This window comes from Colletes latitarsis, chromosome 4 (assembly GCF_051014445.1).
Source record: "Colletes latitarsis isolate SP2378_abdomen chromosome 4, iyColLati1, whole genome shotgun sequence".
In the NCBI taxonomy this organism is placed as follows: Eukaryota; Metazoa; Arthropoda; class Insecta; order Hymenoptera; family Colletidae; genus Colletes; species Colletes latitarsis.
Window position 1 is genome coordinate 39,650,791 of NC_135137.1, and position 21,705 is coordinate 39,672,495.

Sequence of the window (21,705 nt, forward strand, 5' to 3'; positions counted from 1 at the left end):
CGCAAAGAGGGAAGATCACTGGAGGTTGTTCTTATCGAGCTTGTGCGTATCGGCGAACCGTGTTGAAGATACTTTTTCCCTGCGATTCCCGATCGGAGAAGGTATCGTTTATTAAACGCCTGATATAGTTATCCGATCTCAGATACGGAATGCACGAGCACGGGGATGAGAAAGCGAAATGGCATCCTCCGTCTTGGAAGACTTATGAACACAGCGGTGTCACGATCGAAAAGAAAGGAGCAATAACGGGCTCTGAAGTTGGTGAAGGAAGTCAAAGGGAGGAAGCGAGGAGAAATGTTCGTAGATCCGTGAGTCTAAATTGCGAATTAAAATTATTCAAACCGAATTTTGCTGGACTAAATTACACGTTGCACGATCTAGTCTTTTCAGGATGATCTATAGGATCGAGAAACCTTTGGGTCTTGTTCCAGGGAGGGGGTGGAAGGATGGGGACGGTAGGGGTTGGACCGAGCACGCGGTAGGTGGCTCGGCCCTCCGCGCCAATAAATACAATAATTAATCAACATTAATAATTAAAATAAATAAAAAGCAAGTAATTATCTTTCGTTAAGCGAGTTTGGTCTCTCTTTGGTGCGGTTGTCGTTCTGTGTATCTCTTTATTGCTCCTTTCTCCGCCGTCGTGTATCTCTCTCATGCGTTTTTGGCGACGTCCCCCGCACTCGCCAACAGAGGGATACGTTCAACCTTTACGCTCCTCGACCGACCATCGAATGTCCCGGCGTCTAAGGCAGGGCCTGCCAGGGTCGATGAGGCCCGCTAGCAGACCCAGGACGAAACGCTCCCATCTCCTTTCCTTTTGCTTTTCTCTTTCTATCCGAACGGTCTATTCCGCAACAGCAAACCGCCACGCGATCACTCACACGCTCGTTCTCTCGCTGCCTCCCTTGCAATCCTGCAAATCTGCTTGCTTGGTGCTCGTTCGTCCGGCCGTCGTTCGAGACGATCCCCGTGTTCGAAGCGTGGCGGATCGACGCGCGATTATCGACGATCGCGAATGGAAGTCGGGCGAGCCGGGGACTCTGACGAGTGACGGGGTTAGGGTCTGCATTCGGAAACTGCACGCACGGTTCTGCCGCCGATCGACAAAGAAGACGAGATCTTTTCTATTCTCGGGGCTGTCCGTGTTTACCGTTTCGCTCGGAGACTGCCCCTCGAATCGTGAACAGAGTCCACCCCTAGGCGCGCGTCGATCGCGTCACGCGATACGTAACTAATTAAATTGCTTGTGCATTGCTCGTTGCTACTAACGCACACGGCTGCTCGGTCAGCGTGAAAGACGAGCCCTCTTCGACCCCGTTCCGTTTCCTCTCGAAATAGAAATATAGATCTATCTTTTTAGAAATGTTCGTTAAGGTTGATCCGCGAATTTCACTGAACCCGATTCCTCCCCACCTCGACGCTTCTCGGACGATTTGAAGCTACCGATCGTTCGTTTATTTTTTGTCTCGTTGGCACGTTCGCGAGGGGCCGAAGAGTCCTCCAGCCGGAGCAACGCGTTTAGCATCGGAATTTGGTGGCACGCAGTGTGACCGTATACGAGAGTATAGTAAAATAATTATCATATAATACTATTTATATAACAATATAATTATGATTGCATGTCTATGTTTATATATGCTCGTGTTCGTGTCTGTGTGTGTTTCTGCATGTATACATGTATATAACAGTTATATTACAGTTTACGGCGTAGCGGGTAAAGAAGACAAAAATCAAACGGCAATTAAACTGAACTTCGAGATTATTATGTATAATACATATGTATATATAATATGCACGCTCGACAAACTTCCATCAACCGTCGAAAAAACCATTTCTTGCTGCTGTATCGGATACAATGTACAACCGTCGTCGCGACTTGCATTGTTTTTCTTGACCCCCTCTCTTCCCCTCTCGATCTCACGCTATTCCCGTACAAACGCAAACACACACTCAGGCAGACACGCGAAAACCCCAATACTCTCGTACCTCTCGATCCATCCCATTCATTCGTATAAATACCTCGAAATATAACGTTTGTAGTACCAATAACTCAATAATAATAATAATATTAATAATAATAATGTTAATAATATAATAAAATTAATAATAAAGGTTGCGATAATAATGATAATATACGCGTGACAATAAAATTTCTTTTTTAAACCGTAGCAAAGGTTCACGCGAACCGACCTGGAGTCGATTAATGACAAACCAAATAAAAAAAAAAAAAAAAGAAACGAAACAAGAAAAGATCGCGTCCAGATAAACATTTAAAAAAACCGTCTGTCCTCCAAACCCCTACGTGGCAATAGTAATCGGAACGACAGCACCCTTCGCTTTTCGTCTTTGGAGGTCAAGTAGGAACGTAGACTCGCCGAAAATAAAGAAAGAATGCCTCTGTGCGCGAGGACCGCTGCGTCTACTACTTTAAACAACGATGCAATAATATTAACAATAATAATAATAAAAAAAAAAGAAAAAAAAAGGAAAACCGCGGACGATTACGCTCGTTCCACACCGTTTGCACAAAACCACCCATGCACGCGACACTTTTCTCGATAAAAGCGCGTGAACGCGTTCGATTTCGATCGCGACTCAAAAAATCGTTCGATCCCGCGTGCTCGTTTCGTCGCTCTCGTGTTGTACCGGCTGACGAGAAGCAGGACCTGATATTTATATACGTATCCGCTATAAATATGTGTCTCGAAAATATCAAAACTTTTTAATAGACTTCTCTTTCTTTTTTTTTGTCTTTTTTTAGTTCTCCTTGTCCTTTGCGTCCGTGTGCACGCGCACGCGAGGTATAAAATTGTATCCCGTGAACCATTGGACCGCGCTTAGTAACTCTATGGGTCCCCGTGATCTCGTCAACCGTAGCCCCATCGTTCTTTTCGATCGCGGTTCTAAGCTTTCCTTCGCCGTCGAGCTTGGAAAAGTGTTAGCAACCGACCGACTCGGCCACCACGGAACGATAGATTGGTCCAACTTTAACTTCTAACGAACAAAAAAAAAAAAGACGGCTCTTTTCGATCGGATTAAGTTTTACGTTCGGATATGTTCGACCGTGGTTCTCGAGATAAGTTGCTTCGACGATAAGTGGTCCAATGATTGATAAGATTTCGGTGTTTTCACGCGTCCGTACGCCGACGGGATCGTTGCTAACGCTTCCCTCCCCGTTCTTCAACGTCCCCGTTTATACTTCCGGTCGCGATGCGCGATCGAATCGAATTCGCCATTTTTATCGAGAAAGACAGAGAAGCACGTTAACGCTCAGGCCTCGTATACTTTGTTCGCTTTAAGCCTTTTTCGTTCCCTCGGCCACAGTCGGTGGATCGATGAAAGTAGAGGAAAGTCGCGCGTGAATAGCGCGCGCATCTGCGACACAACGGTTTCTCGCTCGCTTTTGTCGGTAACGGAAAAACAAAGAAAAAACAAAACCAAACGAAAGGAAGCAAAAGTAGCGATACGCTAACGAAACGACGACAGGAACCAATTTACTTTCGAGGAAGGCGCGGATGAAGAGTGAGTACGTACGATCAAGAACGAATAAAAAAAAAAAAAAGAGAAAAATAATTACCTTAGTGTTACGAGTAAGAACTAGACTCGGAAAGAACCTTCGGGACAAATTCGGCGGACATGTCTGTAACATCTTGTGTATTCGTGTATTTTAATATTTTTTTTCTTTCATTTTTTACCAGAAATTTCCTGATTCTCGATAAGATTTGTGGTAGCAAAAATTGGGGCGGGCCGGCCTGGCGCGCTTGCGACGCGTCGACAGGCCACCCTCAAGGCGGCGGCACTCGCAAATACCTATTTACAAAAATATACACATGAGCAACTTGCTTATCCGTTACGCTTGTTTTCTTTTTTTTCTTTTTTCTTTGTTTCCTTCGATTATTCCTCTTCTGCGTCCCGTGTAACGCGAGAGAGCGTGCGCGCGGTCTATCCCTCCGTTACACGCGATCTCTTATTACTTCGCGTCTGGCGTGTCTGTTCTCGCTTTCCTCTCTCACTTTTTATTATTATTATTATTATTATTTCCCCTTTAATCGCACTATGTATAATGTGTGTGGTATGCGCTATACGTACAATTATCTGAATATTCTTTTTTTTATTTCTTGTTTCTCATCGCTAGAACCTCTACTTATTCCCCGTTTAAGTTCTAAGTAATATAAATAATATGTGTATTGGTTGGTTTGTTTTTTGTTACCGTTTACTCTTCCCTTTTTTTTTTTTCTGTTCTCCTCCTTGTTGCGTATTAATTATCTAATCTAAGTTACCTTTTTCTTTCTTTTTTTTCTGTAACCTATCTACAAAAAGAGTCGTGCGTCCGTCGTTCGTAGACGTTAGACAGTAGTATTTCGTTTATAGTGCCGTCGATCGTTGATCGACCGTTGATCTTGTTGCTCGCGCGCGGCGCACATCCCTCTCCACCGAAGAGAAAATACATCGCACCAATTCACCCACATTCTCTCTCACTCTCTCTCTCTCGCTCTCTTTTTCTCCAAACCTCACGAATCTCGCGACCGCCTTTTTCTTTTTCTTCTCTTTTTTTTCCTTTTTTTTTGCTAAAAACGAAACTCAGGCGTGCGTGACGCGTTGGTTCTCTTTTCATTAAATATATTCATATCTATGTATATATATAATATATATATTTATAATTATTTATATATTTATATAGGTAATAAACTATATGCATATATGTATATATCCTTGTGTATTCGTCGCACTCGAATCGCCAAAACGAAACTCATGCTTCAGGTAACGTCGGCTGCGGCGCACCGTAAAGCGAGAACACACGGGCGCTTCTGTGGCACTTCTTATTCCTTCTTCGTTATATTCATCCCCCCCCCCTCCCTCCCTCCCTCCCCCCTCGTCTTAACTCCCTCGATTTCGATTCATCTCGATAATTTACAAACAAAAGAACGTTTAACTTTTCGAACGTACGTGTTTATCTTCCGTTTCGTTCTCCGATTTCGCATCGCCGTCAGTCTCCACATTTTCCATCGGCGATGAAGCCTCGTCTCCAAGAATAAGTAATGCACGCTACGCGCAGAGTGTACCGGGTAGTTTCTCCACGCAATCGGGAACGGATCCACGGGAATCCCCATCTCTGGCCCTTCACTGGTTAGACGAGTCGCTTCGAATTGACTAAAGTTGATGCCTAAGAGTCGAACAAAAAATGCCGGGGCGCTTCAACGAACGCGATCCCCCAAAACGGAGAAACTGATTTAGCTGTCCTAGGTGCGAGCGAGTGCAATCCACGCTCTTACTCGCGGCCGGATATTCCCCCCAAACCACCGGTTCTCCATTCTTCTTGCCACCCCGACGAGAGAATAGTCCTTGCATGCTAAGAACAAACTCGACTTCTCTCCTCCGCTCCTTCGAAATTTGTCTAACGCGTATCACACACCGCTGGCGCACGACCGTGGCGTTCCGTAGCTAGTTCCGAATCCCGCGAAGCTCGTTCAACGCGTCGCGACGATTCTACGTGAACATCGTCGGATACGTGGCCATGTTTTGCGGGAGAGAAGTGATGTAGTTCGGGGTGGGTGGCCGGGGGCTATGCCACTGTGGTCAGAGATCTCGGAGCTTCTTTATGCCAGCCTGAACGTAACGCACCAGATCGCGCAGTGAACTTTTCAACGTGAGGGGTCCCAATTTCTCATCCAGCTCGATGAAGAATTCTGTAACACGGAAACAAAGACGGACCGTATCGTCTCGTTATTGTTCCAAGTTAAACCCTCCATGGTCCGCCAGTCTCTCGATTCTCGATGCTCACCTCTATGCTTATCCGTTACCAGAGCGTACGCCTGGTCCCAGAGATCATGACAACTCAGCAGCAAACCGAAATGATGATTTTGTTTCGCCATAGCGTTGTGAGCGCTGAGCGGAACGCTAACGTAAGGCGCTACCTGAGGCTGACCGGAAGCGGCCCCTCGGTTCGCTAGCTCGCCGCTGCTGTACCCGGAGCTCTGGCTACCGACGGAACCCACGGAACCGGCCGGCGAGGGTGTCGGCGACAGAGAAGGCGTTCCTTGTCCTTCTGGTTGCACCGGGGTCGCCTGAGCAGGCTGAAAACACAGCGAAAGAAACGCGATCCGTTAAATGGATCACGGAGGAGGACGAGCGACGGTGTCCGTTAGGACCACGGTGTGCTCACCTTTTGATGATAGTCGGTGAGAATTTTTTGATTCTCTTTCACTTCGTGTCTGCGCATCTTAAAGAGCTTCAAGTATATGAGGGACTGGCAAAAGAGGCTGTAACAACAAAAGCAGGACAACAGCGTTTTTGAAACGCAATCGCGCGATAGAGTAAAGCCTCGAAGTGGCGCACTCACCTTAGAATGGCCAGCTTGTTATGTATATTGCTCTCCGGTGAGTTGTTCTGCTGGCTCTTGAACTTCGAGGAGATGTACCTAGAGGGGTAGGGGCGAGGGGAAATCGGAGATCGCTTTAATTAGGAAGTACTCTCTTCGCGATGGTTCGCGGTTAATTAGAGATGTACTCACTTGATGAGACTAAGAGTATCCTTGTACATGGTGAACGACGCCCTCTCGGTGAGAGGATCCGACTCCATGGCATTGCCAGTGAGCAGGAAACAGAGAACGGCTTCTAGGTAAAGCATACCCTGCGCCGTGAGCTCGCACTCCTTGTCGGCGCTGTGCTTCAGCCGTTTCGCTTCCATCAGGTACTGATTCTGGTCCCTACGATCACGGAATCGGTATATAACCGCCGCGTTCCGCGACACCCTGCCGCCGACGGAACCTACACTTACCACCTATCCTGATCCTCCAACACTTCGTTCTGAGGATTGAAGTAGGAATAATAGACGCGCTGAGGCGGGGGCGGGGGCGGCAATAGACTCGTGTCGAGCTTTTCTTCCCGTTCGTGATTCGTTGGCTGTATATCGCTTTGCTGTTCAACGATATTTACATTACGCTTAGCTACGTCGAGCGTCGCCGTATCGAAGACGCGATACGAGCGTCGCTCGCGCGTAAAGATTATTGGCGAAACTTTGGCGTGGTTTACCTGGCTGGAAGATGGCCTCGATAGAACAGCCTCTACGTCGGCGTGTTTCCTTTTCCTCTTCTTCTTCTCTTTGTGCTCGCCCGTACCCTTACCCTTCGACTCCACCGAACACACAATACTCAAACTGGACACGGAACTACAACTCGTATTACGTTTCCTCTTGGGCGCGCTACCCGTACCACTAGCACCACTACCACCCCCACTAGCACCTCCACCGACGACACCGCCGCAACTGTTCTTCGAGTCTAAGATCGGCTCGCCTTTGATCACTGCGCGATTCTTGTGATCGCCGTCGCCCAACAAACCGTCCCCGTGGTGACTCCTGGTGTCCGTGGTCAGCTGCTGAGGCGGCGGCGTGTCCACAATCTCGCCCTCCTCCGGCGTGGGCGGCCGAGGGGCCTGGGCAGCCAACGCGGACGCCTGTCGCGACGACGGCCTCGTGTCCGGCAGCTCCGTGCGCTGTCTCAACTCTTGACCCCTGGATAGCTGCGATATATGCGGAAGCCTGCTCAGGTCGATCCTGCAGTACAAACTCGACACACCGTTCACGTAAGTGAGCGGCGGGAACGACTGAATGATGCTGGACGCCTGCGACGATGGCCTTTTGTACGGGCTTTCCCCCCCGGTAGGCGTATTCGCGGACGTTGTGTACTCCTCCACGTAAATCCCACATTTCCCCCCGCCTTTTCCGCCCTTTCCACCCTTACCGCCGCCCTTCCCACCGCCCACCGAAGTAGAGAACACCCTACGAAGCGTGTCGCTCTTCTTCTTGTCCTGCACGTTCCCGGCGTCCTCCTCTTGCAGCTTCGGACCTGGACTGTTGTCGCTGTCCGAGTTCTCCGGAGAAGTCGTCCGCGTTGGAGGCGCCCTTGGCCTCGGAGGTACCCTGTTAACACCAGACGATCCAATGTTTTAGACAATTCTAGCCTCCGCCTATGCGAACGCTTCTAACAAGAGGGGTATCTGCAGCTGCCCCACCAGAGATTTCAATGATATTTAGAGGGGTGAATAATGGCATTCCTCGCAACAGGGGCAGCGAACATATGGCGCGCGATACGGTGCTATTTGTACGCGGCTGGGTACTAAATATAATTCCTATTTAAAATATCGAGCGCGCCACGTCTTTCGAAATTAAAAATACTTTCTAAATTCTATGACAAACAATGTTCTCACCTCGCGACTTGGATACGGCTGTTCCTCACCGACACCTCGGACTCGCTGTCCGAGTCGGACCCACCGACGTTGGCTACCCTCGAGCTAGACTTCCTGGACTTGGGTTTCGCGGGGCTCTTCTTCTTCTCCTGCTTCTTGGGCGAGTCCGCGGGTTTGCTCCTCTTGATCGGGACTCTCCTCCATCGCGTGGTGTCGTCCTCGGAGGCGCTATTGTGCTTAACGTTCGTCGGATTCTCGTCCTCGCTGGAGGAGCCGCTCAATCTGGTCCGCCTCTTCTCGCTGATGACGGCAGCGACCACCGGCGACACCCTGGTCGGACGATCGCTGTCGGACGCGCTCGAGGCACCCTGCGACCTGTCGTCGCTGCCGTCGTCGCTGGTCGCGATGGTGGCCTTGGAGATCGGCTGCTTCTTCTTCACCGGGCTACCGACTCCCCGCGTTCTGCTGCGTGGTTTCCCGGTCTTCAGCGCGTCCTCGGACGTCCGATGTCCGGCCTTTGGGCTCTTGGTCGGTTTCCTGGGCCGTCCGCGTTTCCTCGCGTCCGCCACCTTTGGTTTCTCCGTCTGCGACCGCGTCTCCGCCACCGACTGACTCTTGTCCTGGTCCGAGTGGTGGTCGCTGTCGCTGAGCAGGCTGATCATCGTCGCGTTGTGAGTCCTCTTCAGGGCCTCGTCCAGCTTCCAATCGAGCGCCGCCGTCTTGTCTCTGTGCGTCCTGGACACGGTGGTCGCCACGGGAGAATTCTGCCGCCTGTTGCAGTCCTGGAAACGAAGCCACGGGTCAGGAGGAAAGGTCGACGAGCGTTTAACGACGACGAGACGTACCTGCGGCTGTTTGTTTTCCGAGTTCTGCTCGCCGTGCGGCACCGCCGTCTTGTTGAAGAAGGAGCTGAGGTTCCACCTGGGTTTCGATTCCTCTATCGCGGGCGGCGGCTCCTCGATCAGATTGTCGTTCTTTGGTGACAGGGAGGGGGGCGTCGAGGGACCTTTGGTGGGTTGGGCGCCCGTGTCGTCCTCGGAGTCGTCGCTGCTGTCCGAGCCGGAATCGGAACCGGAATCGGAGCTGGAGCTCGCGCTTCCGGAACTCTGGGGCACCTGGCCCGGTGGACTGGGCGGCCTCTGATGGATCGTCGGACTCGTCGAGACCTTGGACTGCAGAGGACTGACCGCCGGAGGCGACAACACACGTTCGGGCGTCATCTGCTTCGCCGGTGACGACGACGGCCTGGGTGGACTGAGCGGCCTCGTCGGCGACAAGGGTCCCACGGGTGACAGCCCCATGGGCGACATGGGCGCCAGAGGGGGCGGCGCCGGTGTCATCGCCGGTATCAGTGGCGTCGACAAACTGCGAACAGAATTCGTTCGTTAGGCCCCGACGACCGACACCGAGACGTTCCGTTCACGCTTCTTTAACCCTCTCGATAGCAACAGCGACTGTAGAATTCTTTTACAAGGAATATGGACTGCTTGCAACTGGTGTACCCTAGAGCGCGAAATCTCACGAATCGGTGAACGCGTCGTTGAATATTTCGCAGCGCGATACGAACGAACAACAACCCCCCCCCCCCCCCGGACGCTTCCGAGCGGTTTTTCAGCGTGAACGAAAAGTCAAGGGAAATATTGCGGCGAACTTGTTAAAGAGGCCTCCCATCGTCGTACGCCTCGTACGCTTCGTATCTCTGAGAATGCTGCGATTAAAACAGACTCCCTCGACTTATTCATTAATGTATCCGCTATGATATCTCGCGCGGATCGCGAAACGATACGTTGAAACGTCGCCGACTGTTGCAAGCACGGGGGAAACGAGCTCCATTGAACGTTAATTGGAGTAAATACAAAGTACCGCTTCGTTAAACAGCCCGCTCCGTTTTACGGAACACCGGGGGGAAAACGAACAAATAACGTGGCGACGACCGCCTCGAAGAATCGTTGGAAATAGCCGGGACGCGACGGTAGTTTCGGCGATGGCGAATCGAACTATGAAAACTAGCGCTAATTAACGACTGTATCGACAAAACGGATACTTACTCGACCGTGAGGTCGGGGCTTCTGCTTCCCCTCGTTGTCCGCGACGTCGTGCCCTGCGAAAAACGATCAGAACGATTACCAATTAATTTCGCACGACAAAGCGAAACGCCGCCCTTTGCGTTCCATCGATCTCCGCTCATCGATTAACTCTTTGCAGACGGACATATTGCAACGCAGCCGTCTAAAAATTACTCGATATGTGATTTTAAACGTACGTTCGCAGAGATGAAAGTATCTTGACGCGTCTGCAGCGTGAAAACGCGCGAGCAACGCACTAAACGAAATAAAAGTCAAATAAAAATACGTGTTTTTCTCGCGTAAAAAATCCAGATTTTCGAAAAAATGGAAAAAGCCACGGGAAAGCCAAATACCCGACTTCCATCGTACGCTCGATGAACTAAATTTTATGGTGCAAGCAGAGCGTCTATCGCGATAACGTGTACGGTGAGATCGATAGAGCAGTAAGCGCGCTGGAACTCTAGTTAATTAATTTAGCGACAGGGATTACCTTGTTCGTCTCATCGTCGCTGTCCTCGGACAATCTCAGGTCCCCTTCCAAATCTCTGCAACAGAAGACATCGTTTCCGTTAAATCCGGCAACGATCGACTACGATAGATCGTTCGGGAACGGGATACGACACGGAGGCTGTAAAAAAAAGAGGCGGGACGAACGAACGAGCCCCGTCGGTGGATAAGGAGAACGAAGCACTCTCGATTAGAATCAACAAGAAGAAGAACGTGTACACGGGGAACGCGTGCCGCGGCAACCTGTAGAACAGGAACGATGCGAGGGCGAGGCGAGGTACGAACAATCGTTCATTGATCTCTGAAACTGCTGTTTCACGCGCGCCTCGCCTCCGCCGCCGGTTTCTTTGTCACCGAGAGCCCCGGTTCGCGTGTTTCTCGCATTCCCCGATTGACACTTTCACTTTTGACTGCGAACCGACCGGGAATCGATCGACGATCCACGGGGGATTCGACCCACGGTCCCCTCCGGGCGGCCATTTTGGTCCCCCGCGAGCTAAAACATCGATTGCGTATTAATTTTGCAGTGGCGTTGCAATTCACGAGTCTAGATTCGTTTGGTTCGCATCTGAGCTGACACAGACGACTTTATTAACCTTTTCTAGGGGTCTCTTCGCTTTACACACTGTCGAATAAATATTAACAACCGATTAAGAGATCTGGAACGTTTTATATCCGTCCGCGACTACGTTCTAAATCCATCGACTCGGAATCGGTGTCGTTTAAATAAACCAGACTGTCCGCAAAAATAACTGCCAGCCCCGCATTGTCGTGTCGGAGTGACCCATTCACGTAGACGGGAACAATACTACGCGATTTATCATCGCGGCGTGCACCGAAATATCGACATCCTGTCCGACCACGGATCTCTCTATCTGCTCGCGTTCAAGTCGCTGACCGACGTATAGTCGCGCGCGCGTGGGGCTCTCAAGCGCCGTAAGAGCGAGCAGGAACGAACAGAGAGAAAAAATACCAAGACGAGGGTCCTTTCACCCTCGATCGGCGAGGCACGCGAGCCGACCGACGGAGACGATGCACCCGGGACGGACAAAGCGCGCGAACCCAGCCACGGAGTCGGAGGGGAACGGAAAGCGGCGAGAAGTAGCTACGGGGAAGCAAGGAAATAGAGCCGACCTGGAAGATAAAGAGGGAAAGTACGCGAACCGCCGAACGCGGATGTACCCGTAGGGTCGTCGACCCTAAACACGCTGTCCTGCGTCCTCCTCGATGCTCGCTGGATATGCCCGACTGCCTCTCTGTGCTCGATTTCCACCCAACGATTTTATATTGCATCCCGTTCCACGGCATTCGCGAAATCTTTTAACGTTTACACGGATTTGCGTTAAGCTTAACACGCGGGAACGAGGTAGGAATTATGTAGAGGGTAGACAGTACCAGAGAGATAGAGATAGAAAATCTTCTAAATAGCTGCAGATACATTAAAAAATATGTAATTATATTTACGAAAACAATTTCGAGTAGGTTACTCGAATCGAAAGGGTGTAAGCGAGTGGCTTCGGTTGATAGTTGCGCGCGTATTTCGCGTGGTACCCCGTGAAAGCACGAGCCACGGCGTAAAATTTAAGCGGGATCAAATTGAATCCCCCCCCGGTCGATTTTATTGACTTATTAAACGAGATCGCGTTAAAAGTTTTGATTGACTTTGGAACTGCGCGCTGCAGTCAACCTGTCGGCGGAGGCCACGGTGCGAGGATAACTCGTGAACCCGTGAACTCGACGAGCGGCGAGGAAATTGGTAAAATCAGTGCACGCGCGCGCGAAAGAGTTTAACGATCGACCCTCGAACGGTACAAATTGCACGACTCCGTGGGAACGTTTTCGATTCTGCAGCCACGGTGTTCGTTATTACTTTTTCGTTCCACCCCCGCGATAAGACGAACCCTCGTCTATCCGTCGAAAAATACGAAGTGGCATTTAGAGTAAAGCTCGAGGCATTTTCCAAAGGACGTTTCGTACTGCGACGCTGCGAGCTGGGGGGAACTTTACGAGCGTCGAATGGAATCGATGAAATCCGCTGAATATATACGGTTATTCGCGGATTGCATCGTAGTACTCGTGTTTTTACGCGACCGATAGGACAAAAGCACGGGGGGAGAAACAATCCAGTTTTCGAGGAGAAAGACTCGCCGATACGACGCAAACTGAGTTACCGTTTAGGACGATAAATCCCTAGTCGAGTGGACAAAGTCGGTTCGACGTTTATAGAAGCACAGATCATATTTTCGGTAAAGAATTTTTTTCTCGTAAGAGCGTAGAATTTCGGGGGTGTGTCTATTCGCCAAAAATGATTGTAATTGACTCCCTTAGCTAAAAATAATTTTTTTAAAACGATTTGTCTCGACAAATGTTCCTGTCTTATTTGTTGGTTTTCTAATTTCACGAATACTATAAATATAGAAGGAAAAATTCATGCCCTGCTATTAATACGGATAATAACTCTGTTAAAGTGGAAGCAGCTTATAAGTGGAACTATAGCTACGGGCAGCATTCTGGATTACAACCCAGATAACCAAGGATTGAAACCAGCCAATAGAAATATTCCGTACACGGTTCTTTTTATTCGCTGCTTGCCGTTGTTTAAAACGCATATCGTTCGTTCAATTTCATAATACAGTTTTCAATCTCACCAGAAGGTAAATAAAAACACAGTCGCGCGTGCATATCAGGCAAGTTAAATCGTCGTGGTTGATTATTACGTAATGAAAGCCTCGAAGATCGGGTTTCGAGCCCCGAAGAACCGGATCGAAATGCAAAACGTTATCGCGCAGTAGTCACGCCGCTTCCATTCTATCGTAATCGCCGTAATATTACAAATCCTTCGATCGTGTCACAATTTTCATCTTTCCTTGCGTCGCAGAGTTAACCCCATCCGAAACTGCGTGTTCCACCGTTATCTCCAACACGCGACCGAGAGTGTCTCGGGTTACTAATGAGTTACCAACGATGTAATAACTGTCTCTAACTCGTTTTCGCTGTTTCTCAGTCGCTCTTCCTGTTCCCACTCGTGTTCCCAATGCATTCAACGAAACCAACTTCGCGTCGCGAGCCAGATACCGAGCGATTCAATTTCTCCGTCTATGGTTGCGTCGTCGTCCAGGACCCGAACCAGGGTCGCGGGCGGAAGCCCGGAAGTCGCGTTTGCGGAGCGTGTAGCTCGAACGCCCATAGGCGTTCCGCGCACGCGATGCACGGTCCAACCTTCCCGCTAGAAACGGACGCAGGACCCAAAGGGTTAACAACACCATCGCCTCGCGGATCCGCGAGGAACGCGCGAGAACCATCGATACTGTTCAAACGATCACGTCGGAAACATTAATTCGAGGGGAAACGGTACACGGTAATCGTGGCTCGAATCTATTTCCATCTGTCACCGCGTTAATGCGCCTCGTTCCGGTGATCGTAGGGAAAAAGGAGCAGAACCTGTTTGCACCGGGGCCGGGGAACGCCGAGAGGTTTCTTTAACCTCGCGTGATCCCTCCGGTTTACAACGGAACACGGCTGTATTCTAGCCGCGCGTTTACAGGCGCACGAGAGCGCGTCCGACGCGCTCACGCGTACACGTATGGGAAACAGGACCGAATGCAACGTTACCCCAGGCCCCGGGACTCCACACAATTCTCAAGAATTCATTTCGATAGAAGCTGGTCGCTTGGATGCAATTTTGCGATGCTACTTTCCTTTCTCCAAGAAATATTTACAAACGTTTGCGATTGAAATATTCTTAATTTATTTCGTTACCTAGAGGGTTAGTGAGTCGCTATCAAAGTAAGATCTAGCTATTCGTAAAACTGGTCTTTGTCTCGCCCCAAACCTACCCTATTTAACCCCCCTCGGGTGTGGTTTAAAGAAACTCGAAAATCTCGAATAATTTTAGAAAGCAGATCCGTGCATCTGCGCTATAAACTATAAAGTAGGATTTGAAAGAATTTGTAGGAGTTTGCGTGGTATCGGAGAAGAGGATGGTTCTCGAAGGGGCGAGGCCCCCGGAGTCTGCCCTTTAATCCGAGCCTGAGGAGGAACGGGCGTCCCCCCTGGCGCAGAGCAAAGGCGACGAGAGGTTGTTTCGGTGATGGTGAGAGACCACACGAACGAGAAATACACGGTGTGTCGACGCGCGACAAGAAAGACCGCGCATCCGGCACCGCTGGGAACGAACGCGAATCGTTTCCGGGGAAAAGGAAGAGAGAGAAGGTCTCGCGACCCGCGGGGTAGAAAAGGAAACCGTCCGGCCCGCGACCCGGCTGCCCTTTCATCGAATTAAACGCTTTGACGAGGCGCCCGTGTAATTGCCAACGCGAAAAAGAACAGACTGAACAATTTTACGCGAACCGTCCTTCGGTCGCGCCGATTCGCTGGAATATTTTATTCAAAGGGCTGTAGAAACGCCGCTACGTTCGCGGAGCAAACGCGACGTATTTCCTGCGACTGTTTCGTCTACTGGAACCGTAACGGGTGTTAAAATTACTTCCAATCTCAATCTCTGAAAGGAACGATGTTAACGAGATAAGTAGATACGACAAATTGTGATTTTACCAAAAGCGTAATGGCTTTGGTCGATCGCGCGTACGGGTTCGTCATCCCCTAAAGGGTTAAGCCCTCTTTTATCCGGTAACCTGTCGCCCCCTACGGTTCGCCGAGCACCGAACGCCGAATACCGTTTTCTCGTTAACACCCTGTGTTTTGTGTAGATCGTTAAACGGAGCTTCTTCTCTCGGAACCGTCGTGGAAGAGACGCGTGACCGTCGGGGAACGATGCTCTCGCGAAACGAGTCACACGTGTCCATTGTCTCCGGTAATTGAAGCGCTGATAAATGTTTCCCGGGACCTAGGCGAGAAAAATCCTGAAAAAAAGAGCTAACGGTTCCTTTTCAGGGTCTTCGTCGAGTCCGTTCGATACTACTATCCATCGCCTTCTAGCTTCTACCCCCGCGCGACGACTCGACTCCTCGAATCTCGGGGATCGAGCACGCCGAAGAGTGCTACCCGGCATCGCGAGAATTAATTAAACCGAGTAAATTTTGAGAAGCACGTAAGCAAACGAAGCTCTTAGAGCGCGGTTTACCTAATTACGGAAACCTGAACGGAGGAGGCCGAGAGGGGGATGAAAAACACTTGGAAACGGTGTTGCTCCGGCCGAGGGAAACGCCAAACGATAATTTCGAGAATTGTTCCCGCGGAATCCCGGCGATTGGCTTCGTATCGATTAGAGACAATTCTATTACCTCACGGGTATTAATCCCATTAGCGGGCCGATTAGGAAGCATTCCGAAAGAGTTTTCTTCTCCGGGATTAATCGATCGCTCGATACCGCTCCGTGGACGATTCGCTCTTTTATTCAAGTGCTCGAAATCTTGCGTAATAATTAAATTGCGTACCGGGTGGTCAACGCGAAAGACGAGACGGCGGGGTTCCTCGTTGGCGTTTTCGAGCCGCGATAGCGAGTTCTGGTGGCCATTAAAACAAGGACGACGAGGCGGAGGAAGTATGGAAGAAGATGGCCGGAGGTGGCGCGGAGGAACGAGAGGGAAGCGTAAGTACGGTGGAATCGACGGAGGTGGCGAGGAGGAGCGAGGGAGGAGGCTGCCGGCAGCGGAACCTAGAATTCCACGAGGCAGACTAGCGAGCTGCCTGTTGCGAATAACTTCGGAAGTTCCAGCGTGTATACCACCGTGTTTCTCTCTCGTCCTCCCACCGCCCCTCCCGCAGGAGCCTTCCTTCCGTCTCCTCCCGACGGGGTCCGTGTCTCGTTTCGTCCTTCGTCCCCCATTCTCACGAGTTTCGTCCTCCGCTTCCACCCTCCGTTTTTAACCCCTGCTCAGAGGCTTCCGATACGTGCTTCTCGTCGTCGCGACCGCCCCCCTCCTCCCTTTAACCCCTCGTTACTTCCCCCTCGACTGTCTCTTTTACTCACCCTACTCCCCTCCAATAACTGCATCCTACAACCCTCCGCCACCCGCCCCTTTAACCCCTCGCACGCTCGTCTCGCCGCTCCTGGTTATACACGCCATCTGCAACCGAGTCACCTCGAGCTGCACGAGATCCGCCCCCGCACCCTCCACCGCCCCGTGGGCAACCCTTTCTCGTGTCGCGTACGCGCGCGTTTCGACTCCCTCTCGGTTACGCGGTATCCGCGTGCAAACACCCCCGCACGTTCGCCTCCGAGGGCCCGCCGTAAATACGCGAATCCGTGAACGACCACGCACACAACGCCCGTGGAAGGCGCCGCGGCGACCAGCGTCGGCAATAATTCCGGCTTTATTCGAGAGACCCGAGAACGTAATTTTGCCGCGCGAGAACCGTCGATGCTCCGCGGATTCGAGAAGATAAAGCGCGAGTCCCGCGACGATTAACGCGTTTCGCGTCTCGCCACCCCGCTCCATGACCCTCCCAATATTTCTCGCCCATAAAACGTTTTATCCCGCTTTTCATCGAGCGGCAACTGTATACTCCGCGACGGGGTCGTAAGAGGATTAAACCGTGAGAACGGACCTTGTTCGTTTTTCGTCCAACGATTAACCAAAATGGATTTATCCGAAAAGTGTTGAAAATAAAACTCGATCACAGGACGATCCACTGTTTGCGAGGGAATTGAGTAAAATTCTTGAGATACGCGTCTTGTTATCTGTCTCGTTACTTGTACTCGCGTTGCTCTTAGCGTTGAAATAATGCACAACGTACGCTTTGTTACTTAAAAGTTCTAATTAAGTAATTAAGCAAGTTGCGCATAGTTCCGTTCCGAGTTTTAATTATTCGTAACAATCTTGGAACGCAACCTTTCCCTCAAGCACAATTACTTTGCTATTATACGTATTTGTTATGCAGACTAGAAAGCTGATGCTGCCAATTTGAATCGAAGCTGTACAAAATATAACATTGCCTTCCATTATAAAACACTGTTACATTATGGATGTTTTTAATAATTGGGGAAATAGCCTGGAGTGGACCATTCGGGTAAATGGAGGGTCGGACTCTACGTCCCTCGTTATCGATATCCCATTCACCGACCCCTTCGATTAAAATAAAATCGTCCCGATTTTCGACCTCTGACCGGGGAATGTGATCGAATATTATCTGAGAACCGTCGAAAGCGTCGGATTCGGCGGAGACCAGTTGTGTATGCAAATGTGAGCGTCGTATGCATATATTACGAGAAGGTGGAGGGGAACAACCGCTGGCACTATGGCCAAAGAAGACGTCAAACTCGCCGCGAACGACGCCTGTCCGAAGTTTCGACGCGTCGAGGATATTTAACTCGATCGTCGAAACTACGTCGCGGTCTCGAAACGCTAATTTCGCACGGAATTAATTCGAACGTTTCCACGTTCTGCGACGAAAAAATTACCCCGACTGTTCTAGGTGGCCGCGACAGCGAAGGAGGGTTAACGAGGGGACTCGAGAATCCCGGGGCACGAAACCCGACCGCCTCCGTCCACTCGTGTTTCACGTTTCACGCGAGTCGCCTAATCGACGGCGTATCGTTGGACGAACCCGCTCGATTCCGTGAGAACGACCGTTCGAGATAAATTGAATAACGACACGCTTGTCCGAGTGAAATTGCTCGGACGGACCCGCGCGGGAAAGGTTCGCGCGATCCGGCGCCAATAAAACGACCAACGCGAATCCCCCGGCCGCCATTGTGTCTCTAACACCGTCGACGAAACCTTCCTCTCGCGCGAACGGAGCAATAAAAATTTCTGGCCACGTATATTCCAGCCGGAAGATATATTTTAACCCCCAACTATTCGTTAAATTTGATTATTCTAACACGTAGAGAAGCAACTTATTCGCCGTGGCGAAAGGGTTAAACGAAGCTTGGAAACCACTTAAGAGCGAGTAAACGGAGTCAGGGACCAGGGGTGGTTCCTCGACCAGCGATCTCTGATCCGACTTAATCCACCCACGACTCGGTTAACACTGTGGAAAATCCGCGGTACATCTTGACAGACACGAGGAAAAAGCCCCTATCCACCTGTCCCTTGTTAAATCGTTTTGAGAAGGGAGAATTTTTATCACGGTCAACCCTTATGTTAGCTTCTATATCACATCTTTTTCCTAAAAAAAAAAAAACAGAACGTAATTCCACGCGGGATTAAAAGTGTTCCGGGACCGAAAAAGATTGGGGAAAGTTCGCCCCGGAAGATCGAGAAGCGACTTTCTAGCTGGCTAAGGCGCGCAACAGTTTAAAAGTTCCGGGAGCGGACGTTAAATACACAGAGTTACCTTTATCCTGGAAACTTGGTTAATTATTCGGTTTAGTTCGAAGCCTCGCGAAAACAATTTGTTTTTCGATCGAGGGCAGATGCATTAAATCGCGATCATCTCTTTCGAAATGCAACGTTTCCACTCGAAAAGTTTCCCGCGTTCGCACGCGACGCGACAAAGCGGATATCGGTGGCGACGCGCGTTTCACGAAGGTTACAAGATGAAATTACCAACTTGTGAACTTTCCCCCGCGAACGAGTTCCAACGGGGTTTATTAGTTCGCCCGATAACCATCTCGGGACTGGGTTAGTATTCGCGACACGAATACTCTAATCGAGATCCCCGACCAGCGAAGGTCGCGGGTTAATTCTATAATTTCGATTAATTTTACGAGAAGGAGCTTATTCCCGCCGTAACGAGCCCCTTTCCGCGACTACCGCCGCCCCCGCCGGCAAGATTGAATTTAAGAAATTACGCGACGTCGTTTTCATCGATAGTTTTCATCGGAATTTCGACGAATCCCATTAGGCTTACCGGAGAACACCGAACTCGTAATTATCTTTTCAGTTAATGCGATTTCGCGTCGTCGATTTACACCTTCCTGGTAGAAATGGGAAGAAAATGCACGCTAATTTCAGATCTTATTATTATTATTAGTTTTCTAAATAAAAATTCGTAAACGCACCCCTATCGAAAGAGATACGGGTTTGGGTCATGAGAAAAGGGTTGAAAGCATCGACGAATCGTCCATGCTTAGCGACGTCCATCGCGTTCTCCGAAGCGGTCGAGTAATCGTTAGACGAGGATTATCGGTTGTCCGACGCAAACGAGCGAAATATGTTTATCGAAATAAGGAATGGAAGTAGCTCGGCGATAAGACACGGCTGTGCTAGCACGTCGACCCGATAACCGTTCGCGCTGGAAAATTAAGAGGGACGAGCCGAAGAAAGACAAAGTCGAGGAGGGGAAAAATGCTCGTTTTATCGCGACCCGAGCGAGGAGCGAAATCCCTTATCGTCGCGCGCAGCTCGACTCGGACGTTATCGGAATTGGACAAGGTCGCGAGCAGCTCGCCTGATAACCGGCCACGGGTCTCTCGCGTTCCTCGCGGGGAACAAATATCGTCCGTTCGTCGTCGAAGCCCCTCCCGATTTAAATCTATCGATCGAACGATCTTCGAGATCGTTTCTTATAGGGCAAAATAAAAAAAATATTCAGACGACCTGGAAATGACGTAGAAGGGGTTGATTTTCTGCGCACATTGCAGGAGGACGCGAAGGAACCGAAAATGGGGGAACGAAATTGCGTCGAACAGGACGTGGCGGTTGTTTACGCAACAGCGAGTCTCGATTGCGGCGAAAAAGTGACGTCGATAAGCGATACGACCCAGTTTTCCATCGAGGAACTCCAGGCAGGGTTATTAGGGGCAGTTACGGTGGTCGGGGCCGAAAACCCTCGAGCAACGCCACCCCGGAGAGGGTTGAAAGTGGGAAACGTGTTCTGCCTACCGTTTCGAGGCTCGTTAATTTTCTTGCTCGCTCGATCGGGGAAGGGTGGACGACGCGCGCCGATTTCAAGAAATTGTCCTGCCCGATCTATACAAAGATACACCCTCGATCACTGCTTTTAGAATCTCTCGCGACGCTTACTTCCACCCTCTTAATTTTCTGAAGAATTGCACGCGGTACGCGTCGTCGCCATTCGTCTTTTATTAGTTTTATTACTTGATAATCCTGACGATAACTCCGATCGGCCATCTTCGATGTATCTTTCGTTCGAGACCGTGATAAAAGTTGACTTGACCTACAATCTTTTACTTTGTACTTATCGTGATTATTTACCACAGTATCTCGTAAATAGATGACTAACGTTCGTTGTTTACCTCGTCGAATCAGTTTCTATTATAGATAGTGAAAAACGACGATGGTAATGGAAATGATCTGGTATTTTTCTATTACACTCTCCAGGGCCTGAAATCGAATTTTAAAAGATTCTCAGGTACTGTTAGTCGAAAGCTCACGCCCTGGAATTTCACATTGAAGTGCAACGTCTAAATGATAAAAGACACGCGAGACGTTCGGTGACGGCAGGGAGGAAGTTTATACACAGGCTGAAAAGACAGTGACGCAGCTTCCTGTCGGCGCGTGGGAAACTCTCAAACATCTTCATACGTCGACACGATCGTGCATCGTCGCAGTAGAGTTTTCTCCGAATCGTTTTCCATTTGAGATCCAGGTTATTCTGTTTAAAAATTCTTCAAATTTTCCCGAATTTTCCAATATAAAATAACGTCGATCGCGCGTGCCTTCTAATTTAATTTCCCCAAGACTACAAAATATATTTCTCAAAATCGTTTCTTCGAAAAAGGGTTTCCTTGACAATTCTCACGGCAGAATTCCTGGAAGAAAACCGTGGCTCGAATCGTTTTTCCGTGCGAGTAGCTTTGTTTGGCGGGTGGTTCGCGCGGACTGCGATTCCGTTGTAGGGAAATCTTTCGCGGGAACTAAACAAACGAGGCGGGCGTCTCGCGCTGGCCCGTAGAACAGAGATATCGGAGCGGAAGAGCAAACTCGAACGAGAGGAAGAATTTAATTGACGCGCGTTCACCGTTGAAAGGTCCACGCGAGCGTATAATTGACTTCGTCTTTGACGGATTAATTCTCGTTAAACCGGATTCTGGAGCACGCGTCCAATATCGCGTGCAATCGATATTCGAGCGCGCGGCG

General features: G+C 49.9%; 1 protein-coding gene across 5 annotated transcripts in view; it reads right to left on the bottom strand.

The window, feature by feature from the left end:
- Window positions 1-3,856: 3,856 nt before the first annotated feature.
- The window catches only part of Lilli (AF4/FMR2 family member lilliputian), a 146,882-nt gene continuing 129,033 nt past the window's right edge, over window positions 3,857-21,705 (bottom strand). For all 5 annotated transcript variants that reach the window (XM_076763486.1, XM_076763489.1, XM_076763490.1 and 2 more), the window contains 11 exons: window positions 10,740-10,794; window positions 10,232-10,284; window positions 9,029-9,548; window positions 8,205-8,965; window positions 7,032-7,917; window positions 6,778-6,917; window positions 6,512-6,706; window positions 6,341-6,418; window positions 6,164-6,260; window positions 5,783-6,074; window positions 3,857-5,687 (listed from right to left, as the gene is read on the bottom strand). In XM_076763486.1, the coding sequence (XP_076619601.1) occupies window positions 5,578-5,687; window positions 5,783-6,074; window positions 6,164-6,260; window positions 6,341-6,418; window positions 6,512-6,706; window positions 6,778-6,917; window positions 7,032-7,917; window positions 8,205-8,965; window positions 9,029-9,548; window positions 10,232-10,284; window positions 10,740-10,794 (3,187 nt within the window). In that variant the 3' untranslated portion in view covers window positions 3,857-5,577. The remainder of the gene's footprint in view (window positions 5,688-5,782; window positions 6,075-6,163; window positions 6,261-6,340; window positions 6,419-6,511; window positions 6,707-6,777; window positions 6,918-7,031; window positions 7,918-8,204; window positions 8,966-9,028; window positions 9,549-10,231; window positions 10,285-10,739; window positions 10,795-21,705) is intronic.